Source organism: Festucalex cinctus, chromosome 5 (genome assembly GCF_051991245.1).
Source record: "Festucalex cinctus isolate MCC-2025b chromosome 5, RoL_Fcin_1.0, whole genome shotgun sequence".
NCBI classification, from domain to species: Eukaryota; Metazoa; Chordata; class Actinopteri; order Syngnathiformes; family Syngnathidae; genus Festucalex; species Festucalex cinctus.
In genome coordinates, this window is record NC_135415.1 from 14,393,832 (window position 1) to 14,419,326 (window position 25,495).

The 25,495-nt window shown below is 39.9% G+C and overlaps 1 protein-coding gene across 2 annotated transcripts in view; it reads left to right on the forward strand.

Annotated features, from left to right (window-relative positions):
- The window catches only part of smarca2 (SWI/SNF related BAF chromatin remodeling complex subunit ATPase 2), a 41,141-nt gene extending 16,108 nt beyond the window's left edge, over positions 1–25,033 (forward strand). Inside the window, exons 16-34 of one of the 2 annotated variants that reach the window (XR_013283490.1) lie at positions 2,757–2,920; positions 5,360–5,426; positions 6,418–6,528; positions 9,112–9,354; positions 9,425–9,538; positions 11,109–11,213; positions 11,291–11,377; positions 11,474–11,520; positions 12,200–12,366; positions 12,892–13,055; positions 13,233–13,460; positions 14,258–14,335; positions 14,435–14,653; positions 15,366–15,589; positions 17,306–17,411; positions 17,478–17,579; positions 18,640–18,772; positions 18,847–19,016; positions 21,396–21,532. Coding sequence is in view for 1 of the 2 variants with exons in the window: in XM_077521088.1 (XP_077377214.1) it covers positions 2,757–2,920; positions 5,360–5,426; positions 6,418–6,528; positions 9,112–9,354; positions 9,425–9,538; positions 11,109–11,213; positions 11,291–11,377; positions 11,474–11,520; positions 12,200–12,366; positions 12,892–13,055; positions 13,233–13,460; positions 14,258–14,335; positions 14,435–14,653; positions 15,366–15,589; positions 17,306–17,411; positions 17,478–17,579; positions 18,640–18,772; positions 21,396–21,532; positions 23,165–23,194 (2,526 nt within the window). In the remaining variant the exon portion in view is untranslated. Of the gene's footprint in view, positions 1–2,756; positions 2,921–5,359; positions 5,427–6,417; positions 6,529–9,111; positions 9,355–9,424; positions 9,539–11,108; positions 11,214–11,290; positions 11,378–11,473; positions 11,521–12,199; positions 12,367–12,891; positions 13,056–13,232; positions 13,461–14,257; positions 14,336–14,434; positions 14,654–15,365; positions 15,590–17,305; positions 17,412–17,477; positions 17,580–18,639; positions 18,773–18,846; positions 19,017–21,395; positions 21,533–23,164 lie in introns of those variants that run through there. The other variant, XM_077521088.1, reaches the window with a different exon arrangement.
- Positions 25,034–25,495: the final 462 nt, after the last annotated feature.

Consider the following 25,495-nt stretch of genomic DNA (forward strand, 5'->3'; position numbering starts at 1 on the left):
AAATCCATTTAAAGAGCCGGGAGCGAACGGGTTTGCTTCTGTGAAAATGGCTGAGAGTCAATGAGTTGAAAGCAGTCCACTTACCATTTACCATTTCTTTTTCCTGTAGTTGTTCCCATTACATTTGGCTTGATAGGAGTCTGAGTCAAATCTGGAACTGACCAGCATTTTGTGAGCAAATAGATGTTCTCATGCTTGCTTACTGTCATAAACATTTTACCGACGCTTCAACTGGGAACTTTCTATCTCGCTCTTGCTTTAGCATTTTATATTCAAAGTTATTCAAAAAATGACCAAATAATGAAGGCTGCGATGTGGTGTGCACTGTGCAGCCCCTCAGAGACAATGAGGAGATGGTGGGGATGTTAGACGGTGAAGTGATACGGTGGGTGGGGGGGTTGTATTCCGCTCATCAAAAGGGCAGAGCGCAATGTCAGCTCACAGCGAGACCTCCGACCAATTAAAACGCACACGCCGCTCCGCGTCTTGACAGCTAACATCATTGCAGAAGAAGAATTAATAAAACGCAACGCCAATGATTCCGTGTGAACATTTTGTGCATTTCAGACTACTCATCCAATTACCGTGAGGTTGAACAATCTTCATTTCCCCGAGTAGCTCTCTCCATACTGTAACTAAGTGAAAGTCGAGCTTTCCATAAATCACAATTGACGTGAGAAAACGGAATATTAAAACAAAAACAAAAACACACACACAGGAACCCTTGGGAAATTCTAATAATGGCTGTGGGTGTCCTATCAAACCCACTGAACCGCTTGGCAACCAAGTACTTGGACGCAGCTTAAATTAAATCCGCCTGGGGTTCTATTGCTTTTATAGCATTTTAGCTCTGTTAATGCCAATGTAATCGAAGTTCCCAAGGGTCTAGGTTTTTGTCTGATTTAGTTATTTCCAACCTCAACTCTTAAGCTATATAGACAATGTACTGTTTATATCAAATTGTACCTTTTTACCTGGCTCTGTTGTAGCCACTTTAGGCAAATGAAGTCCTATGAAACCATTTTTAATTCCTTGTTATTTACTGGATTGACTCATACAATTTAAATAAAATAATAACTCTTTACAGTCCATCATTTATCAATCTTTGGACAAGGGAGCAATTTCATTTAATATTCTTGTTACCGAAAGAGAAGATTAATGGCTTCAATGGAGCAAATAGATGATGCCATCATGCAATTTTCATTTTTAAAAGTCCATGAAAAAGAAAAACAAATAGATATCTTCTAAATGTGTTTCAGTGTTGCTGACAATCCTGCCAAATTTGAATGTTTGAATGAAAAAAATCAGGTATACATAGTATAATGAGGCTTCAAATTCAAGACAACTCATCTGTCAACTTTCAGTCAAATATGCCACCAACTACAAACTAAAAATTGATGCTTGCTTTGTCTAGCAACTTTCTTAATGCCTACAAATGCCCCTATATGCTAACGCCACCAGAGCAAGATTCCAATTTTGCACTCGAAGACATTGACCTACCTGCGAATCAACCTCAACCTTGATCTGCAGTACAATATAATAGAATAATAGATTTGAGTACTTACTGACATATAACAGTCTTGCTGCACATTTCATTTGTAGCATTTCAGTTGTAAAATCTGTCAGGACAACTGAAGTGATACATCTCTAACTTATCTATACTCTGGACTCTGATTTTATAGAAGTGAAGGGTAGGATCATTTTTATGGAGAAGCTGCTCTGCAATGCTCGGGGGTTGAACTCTCGTTTGCATGTTTTATCTCCACAATTTCCACATTTTATACAAGTACCAAGAGTTAAAGTCCGTTTATAGATTCATGTGTACGTTAACTGGAAAGACCAACCTGGAATCCAGTCCCTGCAGGAGGGAGTGCAGATGGAGGACGGCAGGGCGGCGGCAGTAGCGTTGAACTTGAAAGGAAACATGTCTCGCTCAGCTGGAGTGGACTAGGAGATGGGGCTGAAAAACATCAATGCTTTGCGGATGGGAGTGTCCGCTGCCTGAGCCGAGTTCATCTATTTTGCAGTCGGCTTGTGTTGTCAACCGTATTTAACTGCATGTATCGACGCACAGCTGACATAGCTCTCAATCGGTGGTGTTGCATCAGATTACTTTTACAATTATGAGTACACATGTAAAGTATACCCAGTACTGACATAGCATTGGTAAGGGTTCATCCCTACTTGAAACCCGCCTTTGAAATAATTAATTTTGGCCTGGAAACCACAATTTGAAACCCTAACTCTAGTTTGCGACCTTACTTTTAAAAACCCTAACCTTGTAGACAACCTCCAGAGTCCTTTCTGCTCAGAACACAACGTCCGCATAAAACTCAACCTTTTGTTGAGAATTACCATTAATCCTGTTTTGCAGTCTTAAACGAGGTCAAACATTGACAGTACCCCTGCACATCCTCTGAGTCTCACATGTTCATGATTTAAGAGCAAATGGGCTTTTTGTTGTTAATGCCCCCCCCCCCCCCCCTCCTCGTTATATGCTAATCAGTTTTATTTATTCATTATGCACGAGTTAGTCATCTGGGAAGAGAGCAGATTTATGCTCTAATTTACCGGTACTATTCAGATGGCCACGCCACCACATTGCTTTTTCCTCTTTTTGATATTTCTCCCCTTAAAGGCTGTTCATCGCTTTCATGTTCAGAATATCCTCCAAACACCCACTTTGTTGTTGTTGTTTGGATGCTAGGAAGTATTAACAAGTAAATCTAGCTTCTTTCCTGTCTCATGCTCATCAGATTCAAGGCCTGGAGTGGATGGTGTCCCTGTACAACAACAACTTGAATGGCATCCTGGCCGACGAGATGGGCCTGGGCAAGACCATCCAAACCATCGCCCTCATCACGTACCTGATGGAGCACAAGAGGCTCAACGGCCCCTATCTCATCATCGTGCCGCTCTCGTCAGTACTCCCCCGCCTTGCTTTTTGTCCAAAAGGTTTTCTCAAGTGACTGATGTGCAGGGTGTTTCTCACACTTGCAGCATTGGGGTGTTAAGTGAAGTCAAGCAGGTGATGAATCAGAATGTAGATTGTGGAGTGCTAATGTCCTCCATGCAGTTCCTTACAAAGCAGACAAAATACAAGTGATAACAGCATTTAGCATATATTGCTAGAAGAAACGCTTATGCTGATGTCACACATGCGTGCTGACACACAGCGTTGATCAAAAGTGCAGTTTAATTTGGTACAGTTTAATGAACCGTCCCTCAGTGCAACAGTTGCAATCGCACGAAAATGTAGAAGTGAACGCAGTGCGAGCCTCACAACAGCGCGCTTTACATAAGTGAAGTGATAATCGGGTGAGTTAAACATCAAAATGTCTTTCGCCAAAATTGAGGCAGCTTGCAACTAAATGGTGGGCGAACTCAAATGTAAATCGCTCGGCTAACATAATGTTCAGTATGTTTTTTTTTGTTTTTTTTGTTTGTTTTTTTATTTCTAGAGCGAATTCTCATATGCGGCAGGCACGTTGCTTGAATAGGCACATATTTTATAACGATCCCAATCACAGATTTTTATATATATTCAAATAGGGTTTCTGCAGGTAATTAAAAACCATTCAAAGTCAGCAAATGGATTTTGCTAGTATTAAGGCCTTAAATGTCATTAAAAAGCAATCAAATATGATATCTAGAGGCGTTAAAAATTTAAATGGAATTGTTGTTCATGTTTTATTTCACATACAACGTTGTGAAAAACACGATAACACAGTTTACCAATCATAAAATGTGATAAAACTATATATACAGTTCTGTTTGTGGGGACTGATGACTGTAATTTGCACTGAAGAAAATGGCCTAAAGTCCACGAGTTGCTTCATGTTCCAAATCCAAAATGCTATGAATTTTAAAGAGAAAAATGTACTGTTCCTTTCAGTAACGTCCAACATGAAACACTAATGTCACCTAGTATCAGAAACCTACCAAATCTATGAATTAATGGTTCACATGTTTTAACTGTTTTTATACTTTCAGCTTCAAATAATTTGAATGATGAATTATTCTAAAATTACTGTATCAGTGAACTAAAAGATAGAATCACTTAAGTATTTAGTAACCATATTTGTCCACTTTTGTTAATTCAACTTGAAAAAATATTTTACTGTACAATTCGAACAGATATAAGTTTTGTGATATTAAGCAGGAGTTAACTATTAAAATCATAGGATTAATTACGATTAAAAATTGTAATCGTCTAACAGCCCTAATATATAAACAGTATATGCTTCTATGTGTGTGATTGTGTGCGCGTTAGAGGCGTGACGACGTGGGCATGAAATTAGTTGCTTTAAAAAAGCATTAAATTTGCTGATACCTGCAGAAACCCTGTCAAAGATGGTGTCATATTTGTTCTTATTTGCACATTTTGTATACACACAGTACCCCCGCCCCCCCACACCCAATTGTAATTTTTTAAAATTGCAGTAGCATGAAGTCCGATTGCGGCTAATGAATACTTCCTCACTTTTTAGACGTTGCGTCCTGCGCCGACTACACAAACACAGATAAGCGGCAGCCTCTGCGCCGCATGATGAATGAGTTGATATTTTGAAAGAAACAAGCGCTGTAATTTGGTATTCACCGCGCCGACCGAACGCGATTACCAACACTCGATGCCAGTGCTGAGGCGGTGCAAAACTATGTAAGGTTAAAACACACTTTTATAAAGCAAACCAGCTCCTCAGTCTTTCATTCTACTTTTACAAAACCAGCAATTTATCTCTCGCTGGTTTTGCCCACCATTAATCCCTTCAAATCCTCAGACGCCACTCCAGCCCTAGCACACAAGCAGCGTGCTGATTTGGATGCACGCCTCAGCCTTAATTACCATACAAATATGAATATGAGACAGGAGCCTACTTATACTCACATATCTAACTGTGATGTCCACATAGAAATTTGACTTTGGTTAAAAATCAATAGACACGAAATTTGTCTGCTCCAAAGTAATCATTTTACTTGTGTTCTTCGTAAAATGTTTTTATTCCGTTCTCCCGTTGACCAAAATGCCAAGTTTACACAATACTAATACATCCTTTGCTTTTCTGTCTCAAACTTAGCTCTCACTTAAATTGGATGGTATTCCTCCAGGGTGTGCAGTCTTGCGTAATTACTGTTTTGGCAGATTAAAGCTCAGATGTAATCTTTTAATATGCACTGAACTAATTGCACTCTTGCTCCTTTGGTTGAAGGCATCTGACCGGACAGCCAATTTTGAACACCTTATGAAAGTCTCTGATAGCAAGCAATACTTTGACTCGGTGCATGGTAGAAAATCGTGCTTTTAGTAACCTGACACTTGCTTGCCTCTCTAATTCTCATCGATTTTTCTCACTTTTAGGACTTTATCCAACTGGATCTACGAGCTTGACAAGTGGGCCCCGTCCGTGGTCAAAATTGCTTACAAGGTGAAACAAAAAAAACAAAAAAAAGCCTCAGATACGACAGCGTATTAGGGCCACGTCTAAGTATTTTTTTTTTAAGAGGGTGGCAGCAAAATGACTAGGAAAAAGTGGCAAATTTGTGAGAAAAAAAAATCATAAATATCCGAGTTTAGAGAGTGGCAAATTTGCGAGTTTAGAAAGTGACAAATTTGGGAGAAAAAAAACTCAGTAACTTACGAGAAATACACGTAGTGTAGCTGTAGTCTAATCATTTGAGGATTCGTTGGTGGTTAATGGGACTGTTTATAAAATTAAAAGGCAGGCTGGAAACTTTACTCGGTATACATGGCAGCTAGAGCGCCAACACTTCCTGACCCCTATCAGCTGACTAGTACTAACCAATCAGAAGCGAGCATACTTTAGGTAAATATAAGTGAATGACGGAGAGCAGCATATTCGACACATCAACTTGGATACTTGTACAAAAAAAAAAAATGTATGGATGTGTAAATAATAATTCTGGAAACATAAATGTACAAGTAAATATACATTTTAACAAATTAACTTAAATGCTTGATCCTCACGGCGTGGACCTTCGCAAAGCGAGCCGTAGCCAATGCTTCAAAGAGCGAATGCTTAACATCATATGGTTCATCTCTGGTATCTCCTTATTTGAAAACCAGACCGAAATGGATTAGCACAAACATTTAAGTAGTAAGCTATGTGTATTTCTCGTAATTTTTTTTTCTTTCAAATCTGCCACTTTATAAACCTTCAAAATTGCCACTTAAGGAAGCTGCAAATTTGAGGGGGTTTTTTTCTCTCACATTTTTTCCACTTTAGAAAGTCGCACATTTGTGACTTTTTTTCTCGTCATATTGCCCCGGCCCTCTAAAAAAATATATATATATTCAGACATGGCCTTAATACGCCTTCGTACTCTTGAGAATGTGTTATACAGTATATGGCAAAAATAAACCCAAAACAAACCTCTTTGCCTTTTTTCCTACAAAAGGGTACCCCTGGCCTGCGTCGGGGACTGGTTCCTCAGCTTCGCAGTGGCAAGTTCAATGTTTTGTTGACCACCTACGAATACATCATCAAGGACAAGCACATACTGGCCAAGGTGAGGCAAAATGTTGTTTTTGAACCCCACCTTAGCTTCATACGCTTTTTAGGGATTTTCAAGCAGTGAATCAAGATTCAAAAGCTTTATTGTTAGTGAATTGTGAACGTTTCCCAAAGAAAATAGTGGAACGAGTCATCATTTTTAGCGTCCCTTGTACTTCAGAGGCGTATTTTTACTCAAAATGGAACAATGGACATGAGAAGTTCCTGAATGTGGACTACAATAGTTGCAAAAAGTCACTTTTAACAAACTTTTGTCTGTTTGAAGCACTAATGTTTGCTCCCTTGCAAGCAAATAGGACATGGGGGATTGTTGGGGTGATTCTCTTAAAGTATATAAGGCGCTGTTATCATTTCTTTCTCGAACTCCAAGAGGGGCACGATGCGAGCTCAACAAGACGGGCACTGTAAGTGCCGTCATTGATTTATCGACCGATGCGCCATACTTAAAAATGAACTCAGGCCTCCTTAGCCTCTCTGCTTTTCGAGATTGCTCAGCTAACGGCGGCGGCGGCGCTTTCCAGACAGCTTTGTCGATACTCCCCTCTGAAATGTGGCAAGTTTGTTAAATGCCAGATGGTATGTGGAGCCCAAAAGGCCGTTTTTTTTTTTTTTTTTTTTTTTTGGTGGGTTAAGGGTATTGATAATGGCATCGTAATCGCAAAGGACTACGGCGTCACACCAACCTTGAAATGATGCAGCACTGTATTGACTTTTTATCGCATACTTGCTCCACTGTAAACAGTATAACTCTTTAAAAAAAAAAAAAAAAAAAAAAAAAAAAGTTTCACATTGGTAATCACTTCTGGAAAGTTAAAACTTTTTTGCTGTCCTTGTCATTAAATGATTTACTACTTCTTATTCAGTGATTTTTTTTTTCTTTTTCCCAAGTGTGTCCTCTTCATCTTAAAGTTCAAGCATGTCCTATTGGCGTGATGCTGCAAATTTGCCGCATCATAGCAGCATTTGCCCTTTACACTGAACACAAAGGTGCGACATCAAAGCTGAGAAGCTAGTGGTCATACGTGCGTGGTTCTGACAGCAAGATAAACATGTTCAGACTTTTGTACAATATGTGTTTTTCAATTTGGGCTAATATTGCTGCTAACGTTCAAATCCACCCAACAACAATTTCTGGAAATTTTGCATGTTTTATCTGGAGTGTTAATTTCGTCAACAAAAACTAAACAAAAACAATTTTGCCAACACACATTTTCACTGGACTAAAACTAGACTAGACTAAACTAAAACCCTCATTAATAAACAAGAACTGGTATGCAAATTTGTCGACTAATAAAGACGAGACAAAAATGTACTCGCATAATAAAAACTGGGCTAAAATCTATGGACATTTTAGTTCATGAACAAAAATGAGACAAAAATGATATCCATCCATCCAATCCCAGCTGGCTCCGGGTAGTAGGCGGGGTAAACCCTGAACTGATTGCCAGCCAATCGCAGGGCAACGAAAATTATCTGATTTTGTAAAATATTGTCTCTTCTAATCTGTCACTGTGACACTGTCATGTGACACGCCCCCTTTCAAATCTACAGCTAGCAAGTGCAACATGCACAAACACATGGGACTGATAGGCACCATGAACGGTTAAAAAAAAAAAAAAAAAGTAAATTATAGTTATAATGTAACATTAATCCAACGGCTATAACGTTCCAACAATAATGTTATTCAGACTGCTAACTAATGCTAGCTAACTTTACTTACTAGCTGGTAGCATTGAGCCATAGTAGCGACTTGTTGATATACTGTAATTGTTGCTTCTCATTAAAAAAAAAAAAGAGGAAAAAAAATATGTGAAATAGTTTTAGATCTGAAATGTTAAACATTATCTGCTGACAAAAAAAAATATACAAGCATAAAATGGCTGTCCTGTCTAAAACTAGACTAAAACGTTGCCAGTTTTTGTTGACTAAAACTACACGAATAAAATTGTTTTCTTGGACTAAAATAAAGACTAAAATGCTAGATTTATTGTCGACTAAAAATTTACTAAATAAAAATGGGATGAGGTGGAGTACTTATGTTAAAAACTAACAAGTGTGATTGAAACTAGAAAAAAAACAAAAACGAGACTAAATTTATAAATGGCGGATAAAATTAACACTGTCTCTAACGTTCAGTTTGTGCTCACATTGATGCTATTATTGGCATATAAGAAAAAATAAGTTTGTCGATGGTGTAATGTAATGTTATATATATTTATATATATATATGTGATATATATATATATATAATGTGGATGAACGTTTTCCATAACTTTGCATCACACCTGTTTAATTTGTTTGTTGTAGTCGAGTGTTTAAGGTGATGAACTAGTAAGCCATTGGGTAATCTCCTGCATAAGTTTTAATTCTGCTAAGAATGTAAAACTTTTCATAGCTTCACATCACATTCAATTTGGGCTAGCATTGATGCTAATGTTAGCATCTAGGACCAATATCACAGGTAGTTGAGGCTAAAGTTAATGTGATGACTAGACTAGACTGACGAGATTCTCTCCACGAAAGGTTTTTGATTTCTATCATTTTCTGACAATTTGTTTGAATGGAATCCCCTTTCCAGATCCGTTGGAAGTACATGATCGTGGACGAGGGCCACCGCATGAAGAACCACCACTGCAAGCTGACACAGGTGCTGAACACGCACTACGTAGCGCCACGCCGGCTGCTGCTCACCGGCACGCCGCTGCAGAACAAGCTGCCCGAGCTGTGGGCGCTGCTCAACTTCCTCCTGCCCACCATCTTCAAGAGCTGCAGCACCTTCGAGCAGTGGTTCAACGCTCCCTTCGCAATGACGGGCGAGAGGGTACGTCCTCCGCCAGGTCACTCTTGATTGTTCATATTGATAAAGGTCATCATTACAAAACTGTGTCCAGGTGGACCTCAATGAGGAGGAGACCATCTTGATTATTCGACGTCTGCACAAAGTGCTCCGCCCGTTTCTGCTGCGTCGTCTGAAGAAGGAGGTGGAGTCTCAGCTGCCAGAAAAAGTGAGAATGTTCACGTTTGGAAAATGATTTCAGCACAGTGTCAATAATAGGCCCGCAAAGACGACTGATTTTAGCAACAACAACAAAGTCATTGCAAGTTTGAGAAGTATATCACAGTGGGGTGTAACACCAAAAGAAAACACCTTGTTAGCAGGCTAAAATTAATCTGTAGTCTTATCGAGATGCTGCACCTTCTTATGAGCCATTGAAGTCATATGCAAAATTTCAAGTCAGATATTTTTTGAACTTATCACAGTGGGGTTCTGACACAAAAATAATTTATTAGCAACCACTTTTATGGATCTTATTTGCTGATGTTTTCTCGATCTCCTTTTGAAGTCGTGGGTGATTTTTTATTTTTTTTTTGCGTTTTAACCAAAATAATTAAGCCAAAAAATGTTTATGGTGTGTTCTCTGTGTGACTGGCTAGCAGATTTAAAAAAACACACACAAAAAACAAAAAAACCATCATTGAAGTCATTGAAGGCCTTTTTCTGTGATGTCTCAAATCCGATCTGATTTTATATACAGCAGTGCTTTGAGGCACTAGTAAGTCTACGTACAAGTTTGTTTATGAATTCCCCTTGAGTTGGATTCATTTGCGCCATATCACAGTTGGGGCTCTGACAGCAAATGATTAATGAATGAAAAGTTCTGAAAAGTTTCCCTTTCTCTCACATCCTTTCAAGGGAAGGAAACTAAAACTTTAATATCACATTAGTTTATGACAAAAATAATTCATTCAAAAACCTGGATCTTATTTTGTCATCTTAATCAACATTAACAGATTTGGTTAGCAGACTTTTTTGGATGGGAAGTTCTCAGGCTACTGTGCTTCCTCATAAATCATTGAAGGATTATGCAAAATTTAAAGTTTTTTTTTGTTTAATCACTGTAGGACTTACTCTGATTAATTGACAAATTACATTTCTTGAGTTTCCTGCATTCCCACAACTGGTTAGGATGGTTGAAAGAAAAATTGTTTCTCTCAAGCTGTTGCGCCTCCTCTGAAGTCATTAAAGGCGTATGTGAAATTTAAACGCTCAGAACTTTTTGAGCAAATCACAGTCGGGTTGTGACACCCAAAATAATTCTTCATCAAACTGATTTTGTGGAGTTTTCTGTATCCCAGACAGGGTTAAGCAGGTTCAAAGAAAAACTTTACTTTTTTTGCCAGCTGTTGCCCTTGATCACTATTTAAAAGCATTGGGGAACTTTTCAAGTTTGAGAATGTATAAACATCGCAGTGGGGTTTTGACACCAAAATAATCAATTAAAATGATCATCAAAAAATATTTTTCTCATTATGCAGCACCTCCTTGAAGCACTGACCAAAGGCTGTTTGCGCTTATTTAATTAAAAAAATAATAATAATAAACAGTTTGATGAATATGGAAATTTGGCAACTAATCTGCTTTCAACTTTCAGGGTTTATTGTTTGCCCCTTGTTGAGAGTCACTGGATTTATACTTGGGACATTTAATGTGGTTTCACATTTTTTGTGTTTGACCACAATTGGCCAAAAGCGGCATCCCATACTTCCAATCTGACGATTTTGACTTTTACACAGGTGGAGTATGTCATCAAATGCGACATGTCCGCCATACAGAAGGTCTTGTACCGGCACATGCAAAAGGGAATCCTCCTCACCGATGGCTCGGAGAAAGACAAGAAGGTACCAGCATGTCGAAACCTCTACTATCAAATCACTATTGCTGTAGAATGTCATGTTTGATTGTCTCTTGGTGACAGGGCAAAGGGGGAGCGAAGACCCTGATGAACACCATCATGCAGCTGAAGAAGATCTGCAACCACCCGTACATGTTCCAGCATATCGAGGTGAGCTCCGTTTGTGTGCTAATTTTAAGCAATCCGATAAACTCTTAGCTTTTCCACAGTGGAGCCGCTCTTTGATTGTTTAATTCTCTACCGTAGGAGTCATTTGCTGAGCATTTGGGCTACCCCAACGGCATCATCAGTGGGTAAGTTGGACCGAAAAAAGAAAAAAAAAAAAAAAAAAGCTTCCTATTATCCACTATTGACAAAAGCTAATGATTTGATTTGAAGCCAACATTGTGTGCCAGTAATTGCCAACCGTTGGCTACAGCTCATTATTACCACAGTGGCGGTAATTAGATGCCTTTTGGTCGGAAAGACAGAGTCACAGATAATCAGCGTCTGTTCCGTTAGCAGTTATTGGCGTGCGGCTACTCCATGTGTGGCCATCGCTTGAGCTTCACAGTGTTGTGATGTGAGAACAGACAGAATGATAAGTGTGTGGTACTTTACAGGATCTTGCTATGAGCTTTTTCGAATTATTGTTCCTCAAAGGATGGATTTTATTTCACACATTTAAAGTAGCCCTAAGTCTGCAACATACTTTAGTAAAACTGCTGCTAGGATCAAGTCTCGCTGAAATGATCCTGTTTCCTTGCTTTAATCCTTTAAGCAACAAAAAGAGCAGCAACTTGTACACTGACAAAATAGCAGTACCCACATTCATGTATCCTTCTCCTCGGCATTGAACAATTAATATTAGTGCCAGACCGACTAAGGCTTTATGAATCCCACTTGAGTTTGAGGCAGCACTGCAACATGATTGGTGCAGAAGCCAATCATATTATTCATCACTAAATTGTTTTTTGTCCGTTCGCCACGCAGGCCCGACCTGTACCGAGCGTCCGGGAAGTTTGAGCTCCTGGACCGCATCCTGCCCAAGCTGCAGGCCACCAACCACCGGGTGCTACTCTTCTGCCAGATGACCTCACTTATGACCATCATGGAGGACTACTTCGGCTACCGCAACTTTCAATATTTGCGACTAGACGGTAAGATTGCACTAGAAGGTTTTGACATTGATTATGTTATTGATTCCACATAATTATCAACATTAGTTTAATAAGATGAGAAACAAATACATCTCAATTACAAAACACTTTTTGTATAAATCTCAAAGTATTTACTTTTTCAAATGTTTTTACAACAATCCTAGGAAATACCAATGTCCCATCACTTCTGAGCTATTTTTAGAAAGGCCCGCTGGCGACTCATGTGGTCTTTGGTGGCTGCCTGCTACCCACATGCAACATCTTGGTGACTGCCGGTGTCAAGCAAAGCGAGCATAGAAATGGCATTTAAAGAAGACATTTTGCAATAGGGATGGAACTGATCCACTTACATGTGCTACAGGCCACAAGTAGAAGATTGTTGTTTCAACCATGTCAATATAGGCAACTAATAAATCTAGAATACAGATGGATGTAAAGGTGTCTGTATAGGTTTATGGGTGGTTGGACCATATTTTGCCTTTTCAAATGCAACCTGAGACAACTTGAGTTCTTGACCCCTTCCAGGAACCACCAAGGCAGATGACCGAGCGTTGCTGCTGAAGAAATTCAACGAGGCGGGATCGCAGTACTTCATCTTCCTGCTCAGCACCCGGGCCGGCGGCCTCGGTCTCAATCTGCAGGCCGCCGACACCGTCATCATCTTTGACAGCGACTGGAATCCCCATCAGGTCTGTGGGGTTCTTCAAGTAATCATATAAAGACACTGTGCATCTCTGTTGTGACATTGTTATAGCATTGTATCTTACAGAATATGTAAAGATAGTATAATCCAAACTATCCAAAAAAACACGCAAGCACTTAAGAACACCAAATGAAAATAGCCGCATCTCGCCGACTGTTTTCAGGACCTCCAGGCGCAGGATCGCGCACACCGCATCGGGCAGCAGAACGAGGTGCGCGTGCTGCGCCTGTGCACCGTCAACAGCGTGGAAGAGAAGATCCTGGCGGCCGCCAAGTACAAGCTCAACGTGGACCAGAAGGTGATCCAGGCCGGCATGTTCGACCAGAAGTCTTCCGGCCACGAACGCCGCGTCTTCCTGCAGGCCATCCTCGAACACGAAGAGCAGAACGAGGTGCGATGTTTGCTATGAGAATGAATTTGATTTTCAATATTTTCACTGGTTGTGGTAATTATTTCATAACATTGTAATGTTGTTGTTAACTTGTTGTTTTTACTGAGGGCAGGAATTATTATCTTGAATGGAGTTTTTGTTTGTGCAAAAAAAAAAAAAATCAATAACGGGAATTATTTAAAATGCAAAATAATTGCATTTTCCACAAATTGATTTAAGATGCCCTATAATAGTACTCACCTATATATTTATATGTACTCTATGTACCAGTAATCGGTATTTTGGAGAAAGGAGGCGAAGCTTTTGGATCTCCTCAGTCATTTCATGGAGATGTCTACAAAAGATGACATCACATCATTGCTACATGGAATAAATAAACCGTCTGCGGTGCAGTGTTACTACTACTACTATCACCACAGATGGCCACTTTATGCATCATGTTTCAAGTGAGATTAAATGAAAAATCAAATACTGTATAAAGTCAACACATTTGTTCAAACAACTTTGCAGATTGGCTTTTGATGACATATAGGTCAGATATATGCCACCATGTGCTTAGGTCGCATTGCAAATAATCTGATGCATATCTGATCTAGGACCACATTTGAGGGTTGGATTACAACAAAATGGGAATTGAGCTGTGTGTACTGTTATACAAAAAAAATAAAATAAAAATCAGTTCCATGTCACATATGGGCAAAAAAAATCTGATCTGCAGTGTGAAATGTAGCTTTTGTCTTCAGTTTTTAACTGTACTTTGTAGTTGAACCATGTTCTGCTGTTGTCTTCACATGTAGGAAGAAAATGAGGTACCGGACGACGAAACCCTGAACCAGATGATCGCCCGCATCGAAGACGAGTTTGAGCTCTACATGGTAAGAAAGCACCACATGCCCCCCCCCCCCCCCCCCCCCCCCCCCCCCCCCCAACGACATGTTTCCGCATTCCCACTAACCCGGACCACGCGGTTGCAGCGCTTCGACATGGACCGGCGGCGGGAGGACGCCCGGAACCCCAAACGTAAGCCGCGCCTCATGGAGGAGGACGAGCTGCCCTCCTGGATCATCAAGGATGACGCCGAGGTGGAGCGGCTGACGTATGAGGAGGAGGAGGAGAAGATGTTCGGCCGAGGGTCCCGCTGTCGACGGGATGTGGACTACAGCGACGCTCTAACCGAGAAACAGTGGCTGCGGGTAAAAAGGCGCAAGCGTTAGTTAGCAAGAGTCAATGGTTTCAAATAGGGGTGTCCAAATTCCTGTTGAACACACTGGCAAAAAGAGCTTGTTCCAACGTGGCCCTGGCTGCTCTCTTATACTCTGCTGCCACCTGCTGGCCAATTTTTTTTTTTTTTTTTTTTTTTAAGTGACCTCTTCAGGTCAGAAGCTGCATCAAAGCCTTTTGTATGCTCTAGCATAAAAAATAAAATAAAAAAAATAAACGTTTATACGTTTTTGGGTTTGAATTAGTTAATATGACAAGAAAAATGTACTGAGCTGTCACCAACATCTTACAAATGCAATTATGCCATCTAGCGGCAGAAAAATTACCTCAACACAAATCAATATCACCCTCATTTTTACACTACAGTACATCTTTTTAATTTGAATTCAATTTAATGAATTATGAAATTACTGTATGATAAACTAAAAGATGAAGCCATATTTCTATTAGTTTAACATTTTTTTTCCCATTTTTATGTTACAAGAGTATGAAAACTTCTACATTTTATTAGAATAGATATAAAAGTTGCGATTAATCGTGAGTTAACTATTGAAGTCATGTGATTAATTACAATTAAAAATTCTAATCGCCTGACATCCATAGTTTCAAACGAGGGCTAAAATTAGGCTTAGGACTTTTGAGCGCCTACCGTAAGCCGCCGCCCACTGTGTTTGTTAACGCCAGGCCATCGAGGACGGCAACCTGGAGGAGATGGAGGAGGAGATCCGACTGAAGAAACGCAAACGCAAGCGGCGTCAGGACAAGGAGCCGTCGGCCAGGGAGGACTGGGGCGCCAAGGCCAAGAAGAGGCGAGGCCGCCCGCCCGCCGAAAAACTCTCGCCCAACCCCCCCAAACTCACCAAGCAGATGAACACCATCATCGACACGGTTATCAACTACAGAGACGGGTGAGGACCTCCTCAAGGGTTTATAGTAGGGTTTCAAACCCAGATCAGGATTCGGGTTTCAGGCCCGAGTTGGTTTCAAATCAGGGTTGTGTTACAATGTAGACTTTTAAGCCTGGGTAGCATTCTAGGTAAAGTTTAGGGTTTTATAATAGGGTTTCAAGCCTTGCTCTGTCACATCATTGTTAACCAAATGGTGTACTCTGTTTCGGGCCTTAAATGGATGCAAATTTCCACAGTCTGAAAATTACGTGATTAATAATTGTTGATCCTTGGGCTATTTTGTGACCAAAGCTTGTCTGCTTTGATTGATATCGTTGAACATGGCAGGCACAAATTTTTTGTTTTTCACCCGCACGTTCACAGTCCAGCTTGGTGTGTCAAATCAATAGTTGGATCAATTTACCAACAGAGCAAACAGCCTCAGGCTCACGTTTTCATCCATTTTTACACGAGGGGATCCGAGGCTGAAGGTGCGTCATAGCACCTCGAGCGCTGAAGGTGTAAAAAAAAAATAGAATAATAATAATAAAAATTGCCGACCAAATACCTCAAGCCCTGAAGCATTTATTCATTTACCCTGAGAGAAAAGATATGGTCAATTACAATCTTCCACTGTCTTTAAAAGTGTTGACACCCGTGGAACTTTTCCACACTCTTTAGGTTACAACCAGAAATGTATGTTATCCGGGATTCAAAATGTTTGCTTTTTGCGAACATACATATTATTAGAATACTTGAATTTAACCACATCTCTTTAGAAATGTTGTGGTGCCTTAAGAGTGAGTAACCCGACTTGGACATTTTTAGATACAAGCCATTGATCGGTCAATTTTATTTTTTTTGCTTTGACTTAAGATTTGAGCACTGTATGGTGGTAGGTGACTTGGTTAACTTGACAACCAGCATTTTGCAGTATGAATATTAATCAAAGAAAGAGAGCAGTGATTTATTTTTGAGCAATTTTAGCTATACCTTGAAATTAGTACTACAATTTGTACTACAATTTCCTACATTTTAAGTTTGGCATCACCTCTTCAGCATTCACACGCAATTTCCACGGAAATAGACAGTCAACCTGTGAAGATGGCTGCAGCCACATACAGTGCGAGCTGTGTAATTTGACAAAATGAGAAAAAGTTCAAGGGGTGTGAGCACTTTGGCAGCAGTTAATGATGCTGTCAAGCTTCGCGTGTTTACAAGGTCGACGCCAGGAACTGAAATTGCTGTCAACTTGGGGAAATTGCGGTTGAGAAAGAGGAAAACAAACAAACAAAAAAATCTAATGCCAGGGACAGCTTCTGTCATTTTTTTATTTTATTTTATCTTTCTGCTGTGCCCGCCGCAAAAAGACTTATCCGCTTGCTCTAAAAGTAAGTAAACGAGAAATAATTAGGGTGCCCAAACAGTTGGTGTTTTTTTAATTTAATGTTTAGAGTTAACGACAAGAATTGGGGTTTCAATTGCATGCTAAGAATGAATTTAAATCTATGTCCATATGAGAGGATACTTCCTGCCCATACTTACTGAACAGCATTTACTGTTTTATGAGAAGATTATATATATATAAGATTATATCAACGTTTCATTTGCAGAACTCCTAGCCGATAATTACTATTTTGAAAAGGCATTCGATCTCACCCTCGTTTCAAGTCAGGGTTTCCAAATGAACTTTCAACAACAAAGAAACTTGTTTCAAGTTTATGTTGTGTTTTTCAGGGCTGGCAGACAGCTCAGCGAGGTCTTTGTCCAGCTGCCGTCCCGAAAGGAGCTTCCGGAATATTACGAGCTGATCCGAAAGCCCGTGGACTTCAAGAAGATCAAGGTATGTCGACGTCAAGGCTTCCGGGCTTTACGGGCTCAAGCGTTGATCGCGTTCTTGCTTCCGCAGGAACGCGTCCGGAGCCATAAATACCGCAGCGCCGGCGACCTGGAGAAGGACGTAATGCTGCTCTGTCACAACGCGCAGACCTTCAACCTGGAGGGATCTCAGGTCAGCGGAAATTGAGCTTGCTGTCGATACAAAACAATTGCATTAAATCCCCAGAAACGCATTTAGTTGACGTCATCTCTGCTGACCTTTTGTTGTTTTGGTTATAAAAGAACAAAACAACGCTTGAAATGAATCATCCTTTTCCAAAGAAACTTGAATTGCTGTTTCAAAGTAGGGTTTCAAGCAATGGTTAGTTTCCAATTATTGAAGAGGGTTTGAAACAAGGGTTAGGATTTCAAATTAGGGTTTCAAGCCTGGCAAAGGGTTTGTAAAGGAACACAAGAGTTATGGAAAACTAACTAGTCTGTGAAAGGGTTCATTTAAACTCTTCCCTGAAAAAATTGCCAATTTATGTTGAGCAATTATGATTTTATATGACATTTTATAAATATTTTTGCGTTAAGTACTGTATCGGGCATTTTGGACAGTCACTTGATCATCGTGACATATCGCGTGCGGAAAATACACATTGAATGACATAGAATGAACGACAGCAAAGGCATTCATGAGGATTTATTGCGTCCCGCTGAGGACTTCAAAGGTGGAATTGCGCCTTACAGCAAAGAAGCACTTCTTCAAAACTAGTACGGCTACGGAGGACACCGAAAGCCAGATAAAAATGGCAGATTCAGCCGTCGATGAGTCGAAGTGGACGGTAAACATCCGAGGGAATTTCACTCTGCTAGGCTAAGCTATATGTCGTGTGCTAAGCACGCTTTAGCCCACATTAGGAGCGGCCACCTCGCATCCGCCCCACCCCAACACAGAATAACATGAAACCGGACGTGTTGAGGACTTTACGCTGAACAGAATTGGCGCAATATTTGGGATCAAAGACGTCTTTTTACGTCAGCAAATTGAAATAGAAATGAGCGAAGATGGCTTCCGGTTACGAATGGGATACGTTATCACGATTATGGACCAGGAACATGGCGTTCCACACGGTATGTTCGAAATCTGATACTTAATTGGTTTAAAATAAAATTCAGGGAATAAGAAGGTTGTAAGATGGGGTCATGTCATACTGAGCAGCCACACCTTTGCCTCCGTGTCCTGCAAGATCTACGAGGATTCCATCGTGCTCCAGTCGGTGTTCAAGAGCGCCAGGCAGAAGATCGCCAAGGACGAGGAGAGCGAGGACGACAGTGAAGATGATGAAGATGAGGATGAGGAGGAAGAGTCAGAGGCTGAGGGTGAGGACACACACACACACACACACACACACACACACACACAATTGTGTTCTAATTGTGATTCTGCACTGCAGAGCCAGAGTCCTCCCTGTGAGGCGAGTTTCATTTGACTCCCCCTGAGTGACACTGCCTGAGGAGAAAAAAACATAACAAACAAAAAAGAAGTCTGGATGAGGCTCTGTCTGCTTTCAACATGTCTGCTCTATTACTAAGAAGGTTAATAAGGTTAAGGTTTCACGCTAAGGTGAGGCTTCAATGCTGAGGATTTCGAGTAAAGGGTAGATTTTTGGCTTGTCAAATAAGTATAGGAGGATCCTTTGTTGGCATTTATTTTAGCTCATGCGCGGAAGCCTGTGTGGCAGAAAACATGGCGGACTGTATAGAAACACTATACACAAAGAAAGTTAGCGGGCGAAATCGTCACTATTTAAGCACTTTAACGGCCGAAGGGCGGAAGGGGTTTACGGAGAAGCTTAATGTATGTATTGGCGACAAAACTGAAACTATTGAAAGCCCATATGAGACGTGGGATGATGACAAAATTTGCTCCGACTCACCTGTTTCCTGGCCACACTTCTGCTTTGGGGACATTTACTCTTATTTAACACAAAGCCCGGCGCAAAGCTGGATAATTCTTCTTCATTGAAGTGTTCTTTGTAGCGCCGAAGGGAAGGAGGGTCTATCGCATTACATTTAAGTTTGTGGAAGTACCCCCCAAAACAGTCAACAATCATTAGCCACTGCAACAAGCACCAAACTTTATACTTTATTTACTTTTGGAAAGGCAGTGACTTTAGTACAGTGACACTTGTCCTGTGATGTGAGAATTTCAATGGCATCTGGTCTCTACTTTTAACAACTAAATATCAGAGCTACACAATTATTTTCAAATCCAGTCTTGGAGACACATACAGTCATGTAATGTAGCAGCATGCTAGCATTTTAGCACCATTAATGTAGCTGTCAGGATAGGACTTACAACTACAGCTACGGTGTACACATGCAGGTATCTAAAGCACAGATGCAGAATGCAGTATTTATTCGGAGAAGATGAACAATATGTGGACACTCAAGTATAAAACTAGGCAAAATATATATATTTTGTCTCATTTATAGGCAAGGCAAGGCAAGGCAAGTTTATTTGTATAGCACATTTCATACACAAGGCAACTCAATGTGCTTTACACAAGGAAAGACAACACATAAGCATCAAAAAACAGTAGTTAACATTCAGAGGAAAAAAAACAAAAAACAAAAAAAACAACACTTAATTAAAGCTGTTTAAAAGTCCCTAATCAAAGGTATAAGAAAAAAGCAAAGTTTTTAACCTGGATTTGAAAGCATTTACACTCGGGGCTGACTTCACTTCTGTTGGTAGCCTATTCCATCTATGTGCAGCATAATAGCTAAATGCAGCTTCACCATGTTTGCTTCGAACTCTGGGTTCCACTAGTTGGCCCAAGTCTGTAGATCTCAGAGCCCTGCTGGGTTTGTACTCAATCAGCATTTCTTGGATATATTCAGGACCCAAACCATTTAGTGATTTATAGACGAGTAGCAGAACTTTAAAATCGATTCTACAGCTGACAGGGAGCCAGTGTAAATCCTTAAGTACTGGAGTAATATGTTCTGATCTTTTTGTTTTGGTCAGAACTCGAGCTGCAGCGTTCTGAATGAGCTGCAATTGTCTCATGTTCTTTTGAGAGAGTCCAGTCAGAAGACCGTTACAGTAATCTAGTCTGCTGGATTTATAGGGATCCATAACACAATTCTGATACTTGTTGCCTTTTGATCCCCCGTTTGTAAGGCTGGACGGCCTCTTTAGTCTTTAGGTGTAGACTGAGACTTAGATTTGACTTTATTGATCCCATTGGGATGGCTCCCTCTGGGAAATTTACATTTCCAGCAGCAATAAGAACAGATGCATGCAGACAGGAAGGGAAAATAAAATAATAATAATAATAATAATAGTAGTAGTAGTAGTAGTAGTTATAGTAGTAGTAGTATAATAAAATAAACATTTAATCAATAAATAAGGTTATTACACCAGAGATGGAATTAAACAGAACAGTTAAGTGCCATCTTTGTGAAGTGTAGTGCACTCTTCAAATTTCATTGTGTTTTATACAAGGATTTGAGATCAAATTGTTTCAAGGCTTTCAATCAAAGGTTAGGGCTTCGAATCTAGGAAGTGTTTCAAACAATGTTTGCGGTTTCACATTGGGGTTTGAAACCAAATTAACATTTCAAATTAGGGTATGCAATCTGAGTTAAGGTTTAATTTTTAAAGTGTGGTTGCAGAATTTGGGTTTCAAGCAAAATTTAGGCTATCAAAACAAAATAAAAAATTAGTGTTGTAGATTGAGGTTTCAAAACCATGGTAAGGTTTTCAACAATGGTTTGCATTTCAATTCGCTGTAAAAATGGATTGATGCTTCTGATTGGTTGGACAAACAATTTAAGACCCTCATTCCACACAAGATTATGCCATCAACAAACAAGTGATGCTGTCAACGCGGTCGGGTTTTCTAAATAGAGTTTATATTTACATTGACGCTTGTGTACCGTACCTTGACATGCACAAGCACCTCCCCAATTTGAAGTCGTCATTTGTGGGTTGCAGCCAAGCCGGTGTGGGTGAAGATCAAGCTGAACAAGGAGGCCCGCGGGAGCGCGGAGCGCGGCAAGAAGAGACAGAGCCGAGCCAAGGCCAAGCCCGTTGTCAGCGACGACGAGAGCGACGACGACCAGGACGGCAATGTAAGTTAAAACTTCGATAACAATGGCCACGGTCAAACCTTCAGTTGCCAAACGGAAAGAAATGTGCAGTGGGAAATGACTTTTTGTGAGTTTCGAATTGGGGTTTGTGGCTCTGATCCATTAGCAGGGTTCTGAGATTAAGGGTCAGACATGAAAGAAAACTCGTTAGGTATGGGTCTCAAAATGTGTTGATGGCATGTGGAGGTGGATAATGACTTTGGAAGGTGCAATCAGGTGTTTGTTATTCATTACAGCTTCAAATCCACCAGCAATCTGCTTGTTGTTTTGGTTACGTTTATTATCCGCCGGTATTGTCATACGTTGGGAAACGCTGAAGGCAACGTGATGAAGATGAGACAAACACAGCAGCGTATGCTGACGAATGACTAATGGGAGTGTGAGCCTCGCTGACAGCTGTTTTCCTCGGTCTGCGCGTCAACAGGTTTGATTGGTTGCAGCGCTCGTAAATATTGACTTGGAAGTTCTCAAGCAAAAGAAATTTGATGCCACAATTTTCTAGTTCTGATGCTTAGTTTTTTTAAACAGGTAAAAGGAAAATAATGGGAATTAAAGTGTAAACTTAATGGGCTTCAATGATTACAAAAACATGTACCATATTTACATACTGTCCACATATACCGTATTTTCCGCACTATAAGGCGCACCTAAAAGCCTTCAATTTTTTTCATAAGCTGACCATGCGCCTTATAATCCAGTGCGCCTTATATATGGATCAATATTGAGCCGCAAGAGGTCTCACTGTCATGACGCTATCCGTGACCCTGCACGATCGGTGACGCGCATGCGCAGAAGATCCCGCCATATTGGATCGCTAGCTAATACTCATACTTTACCTCAGAGAAAATAATAAAAAATATAAAAAATAATAAAAAGTTTATTCATTTTGGGAGTGAATGGAGTTGTCAGAAAGCTGGTTTGTAATCTATTAATAAAGGTTGACTGACCTATCAGGCTGTTTTGTTGACATTCCCTTTAGCGCAGCACCATCTAATGGATGCATAACGTAACCCCAACCTCTACTGTAGCGCCTTATATGTGGAAAAAGTTTTCAAATATGTCATTCATCGAAGGTGCGCCTTATAATGCGGAAAATACGGTACTTGCTAAGTATGCTGCTAAGTTTGGCAGGGGAGATTTTCTTTCATCAAAGCAATCGACGATGCTGGTTTTGGTACAGTAGTGTTTTTTTTTTTGTTTTTTTTTGGCATCTTATCATAACGGAGCTGAAAAAATGGACACGCTAACGTGTTGGCTCATGAATGCGACCAGATGCATGCAATTGTCTCCCAAAGCTGCAATACGGTAATTAGCAATAAACTTTAGATCTTTTCAAATTACAATCAATTTATACTGTGCATTTTTAGGTTTTGAAAAATTAGTACTGTATTAGGTGTTTTTAGGCCACGGGTGACCCCTGACACCCCTTACTCATTTAAATCGATGCGTGAGTGTTCCAACATTTTTTGAAGACTAAATTGATCAGTCCAGGTGGAAAATGGACAACAAAATGTGTGTGGAAAAGCATTTGAGGTTAACACGGACATGCTCTGTTGTCAACAGACTCGGCATACCCATCTCAAGCACCCTCGCGGCCTCTTTGTGTCTCTGCAGGAACAATCTGACATCAGCGATGACGAGTGAGGAAGCGTCAACGCTGGGGACGCGTGAACACCAACAAGCTCCTCACCTCTTGTTGTCCAGGTTCTTCATTTCGTCTTCATTTCGTCCTGTTAGTTCACGCAGTCACCCCACTTCCTCATAGCTTCAACTTTTTTTTCAACCCTTGTAATAACCAGAGGAGCGACATCTATATTATATATATAATCTTGTTTTCAAGAGATTTTTTTTTTTAAGAGAGGTTTACGTCACAGATGTACTCGCTTTTGCCATTGTTGCGCAACGCTTACGCTCGCACTTTTCAGAAAAAGACAAAATGAATATGAAATGTCAAGATTTCATGTTGTACATCCAGAGCGGGGGTGTCCAAAGTCTGCGGTACTTCGAGACAAAAGAATGTAGAACGGAGCGGTTTTCCAATCATTTTTTTTTAAGGCTTGTCTTTTAAAGTTGGTTGCTGGATGGAGCTCCAGATGCCAAGCAGTTTGGATGGCTTCATTTTCTCATTAGTGAGCCTGTCGCCACATTTCACACAAGGCGAGGCAGCTAGCAATAAGTAGGACTACCGATATTGTCTCGGAAATAGCTTTTTTTTTTTTTTTTTTGGTGGGGGGAGGGGTGTTACAGGCTTTTCTTCTGCCTCATTTTGTGGCCTGTTCCCAGTTTTGACTCCTGAAGAAATTCTATAGGTGCATCAAAACCATCTTGTAAAAAAAAATAAAAATAAATGGTTTGTCTGTCTTTTAGAGCATAAATGGCAAAACAAAAAAACAAAAAAAAATAGTTTCGTGTCCCATTGAAATGCCCATTATAATTGTTCTTAAAGGGATATTTGACTCATTAAACGATTTTCAGCAGTGAAAAGTTCATATTTTTGTCCAGAATTAATTTGATAACGTCGGTATTTTTCATGTACAGTTACCGTAATACCTTTTAAGAACAATGCTGTTAACTGATGATGACATCACCTGTGCTGAGGAAGTAGGTAACCAATCATGGTTCACCTGTTTTCTGGGTTTGGCCAGCAAATTGAGCCACGATTGGTCGTTACCTACTTCCTCAGCACAGGTGACGTCGTCATCATCAGTCGACAGCAAGTGGAAAAATTCCTTTTTAAAGGTATTAATTGTATATGAAAAATAATGAAGTTACCAAATTAATTATAGACAAAATATGAACTTTTTTACTGCTGAAAATGGCTCAATGAGTCAAGTATCACTTTAATTTTAACATCAACTATTTTGATATTTGTCCACCAGATGGCGATAGTTGTGTCGCATTCAAAGCATGCAGCAACATTTCAAACTGTTTCCTCACCACAAGCAATGTGTCACGAATGGAACGATAAATTTGCGTCCAACTTTATAATGCCACCTTTTCCTTAGATGCGTTTGATTAATTCAACATAAAAGGTTTCAAATCCCCAAATAATTTGTACCTATGTATATTCCTGGATGAAGTCATTTTCAAACACCTTTTGATGAGAAAAGTTTGGACACCCCCGATCTAGGACTGCATGAGCGTTTCATTTTCCCCGTTGTTGACGGTTCGGCGTCAAACATCCACTTTTATTCTTTAATTCGAGGTGGAAAAAAAACAACAACATTAAAAACAGTATTATAGCTTTTCTACACAATGTATTTCAAACAGTATTTTTCAATTCAATTTGTCACAAATCTTCCTCTTCATTTTTTTTTTTTTTTAGATGTTTTTCGTTTAGCATGAGTTCTCGTTTCGCAATTTCCCTTCCTGTCAGATATTCAGAAGTGTCGACTTAAATGTTTGCTTTCTTTGCACAGCATCTTTGTGGTTGTATCGCCTAGCCCGGAGCCAATTAAATATCATCAATTTGGAGCACCAAAACATTCATCCTGTCATAATTTTTTCTTTTTATTATCCTTTTTTTTTTTAATTATTATTTATTATATTTATTTATTTTTTTCTGAAGATATAACGGGAACAGGAAACATGGGAATCAAAGTAATAATAATAGTAATAATCTCGGAAAAATCGGTCATATAGCGAGGTATAACCCAAGATAAACCCCGTATTGTATGAATTTTGGGAACCAAATACAAATCCGCTATAAGTGAACCGCAAAGTAGCGAGGGACCCACTGTCATAGGTCATAGAAACTTTTGAGGTCATTCAAGTAAAGACACTATTGGTCCCCAGGGAACGTCTTTGTTTACCTACGGATAAAACAAGAGGAGAAAAAAAAACATGAAAGAAATAACAAAAAAACAAACACCTGTTGGAATCTGGAGATAAGAGAAGAGAGGGCGCAAAAAGTAATAACATCTTACTTAAGCTCTTGAAACCCGG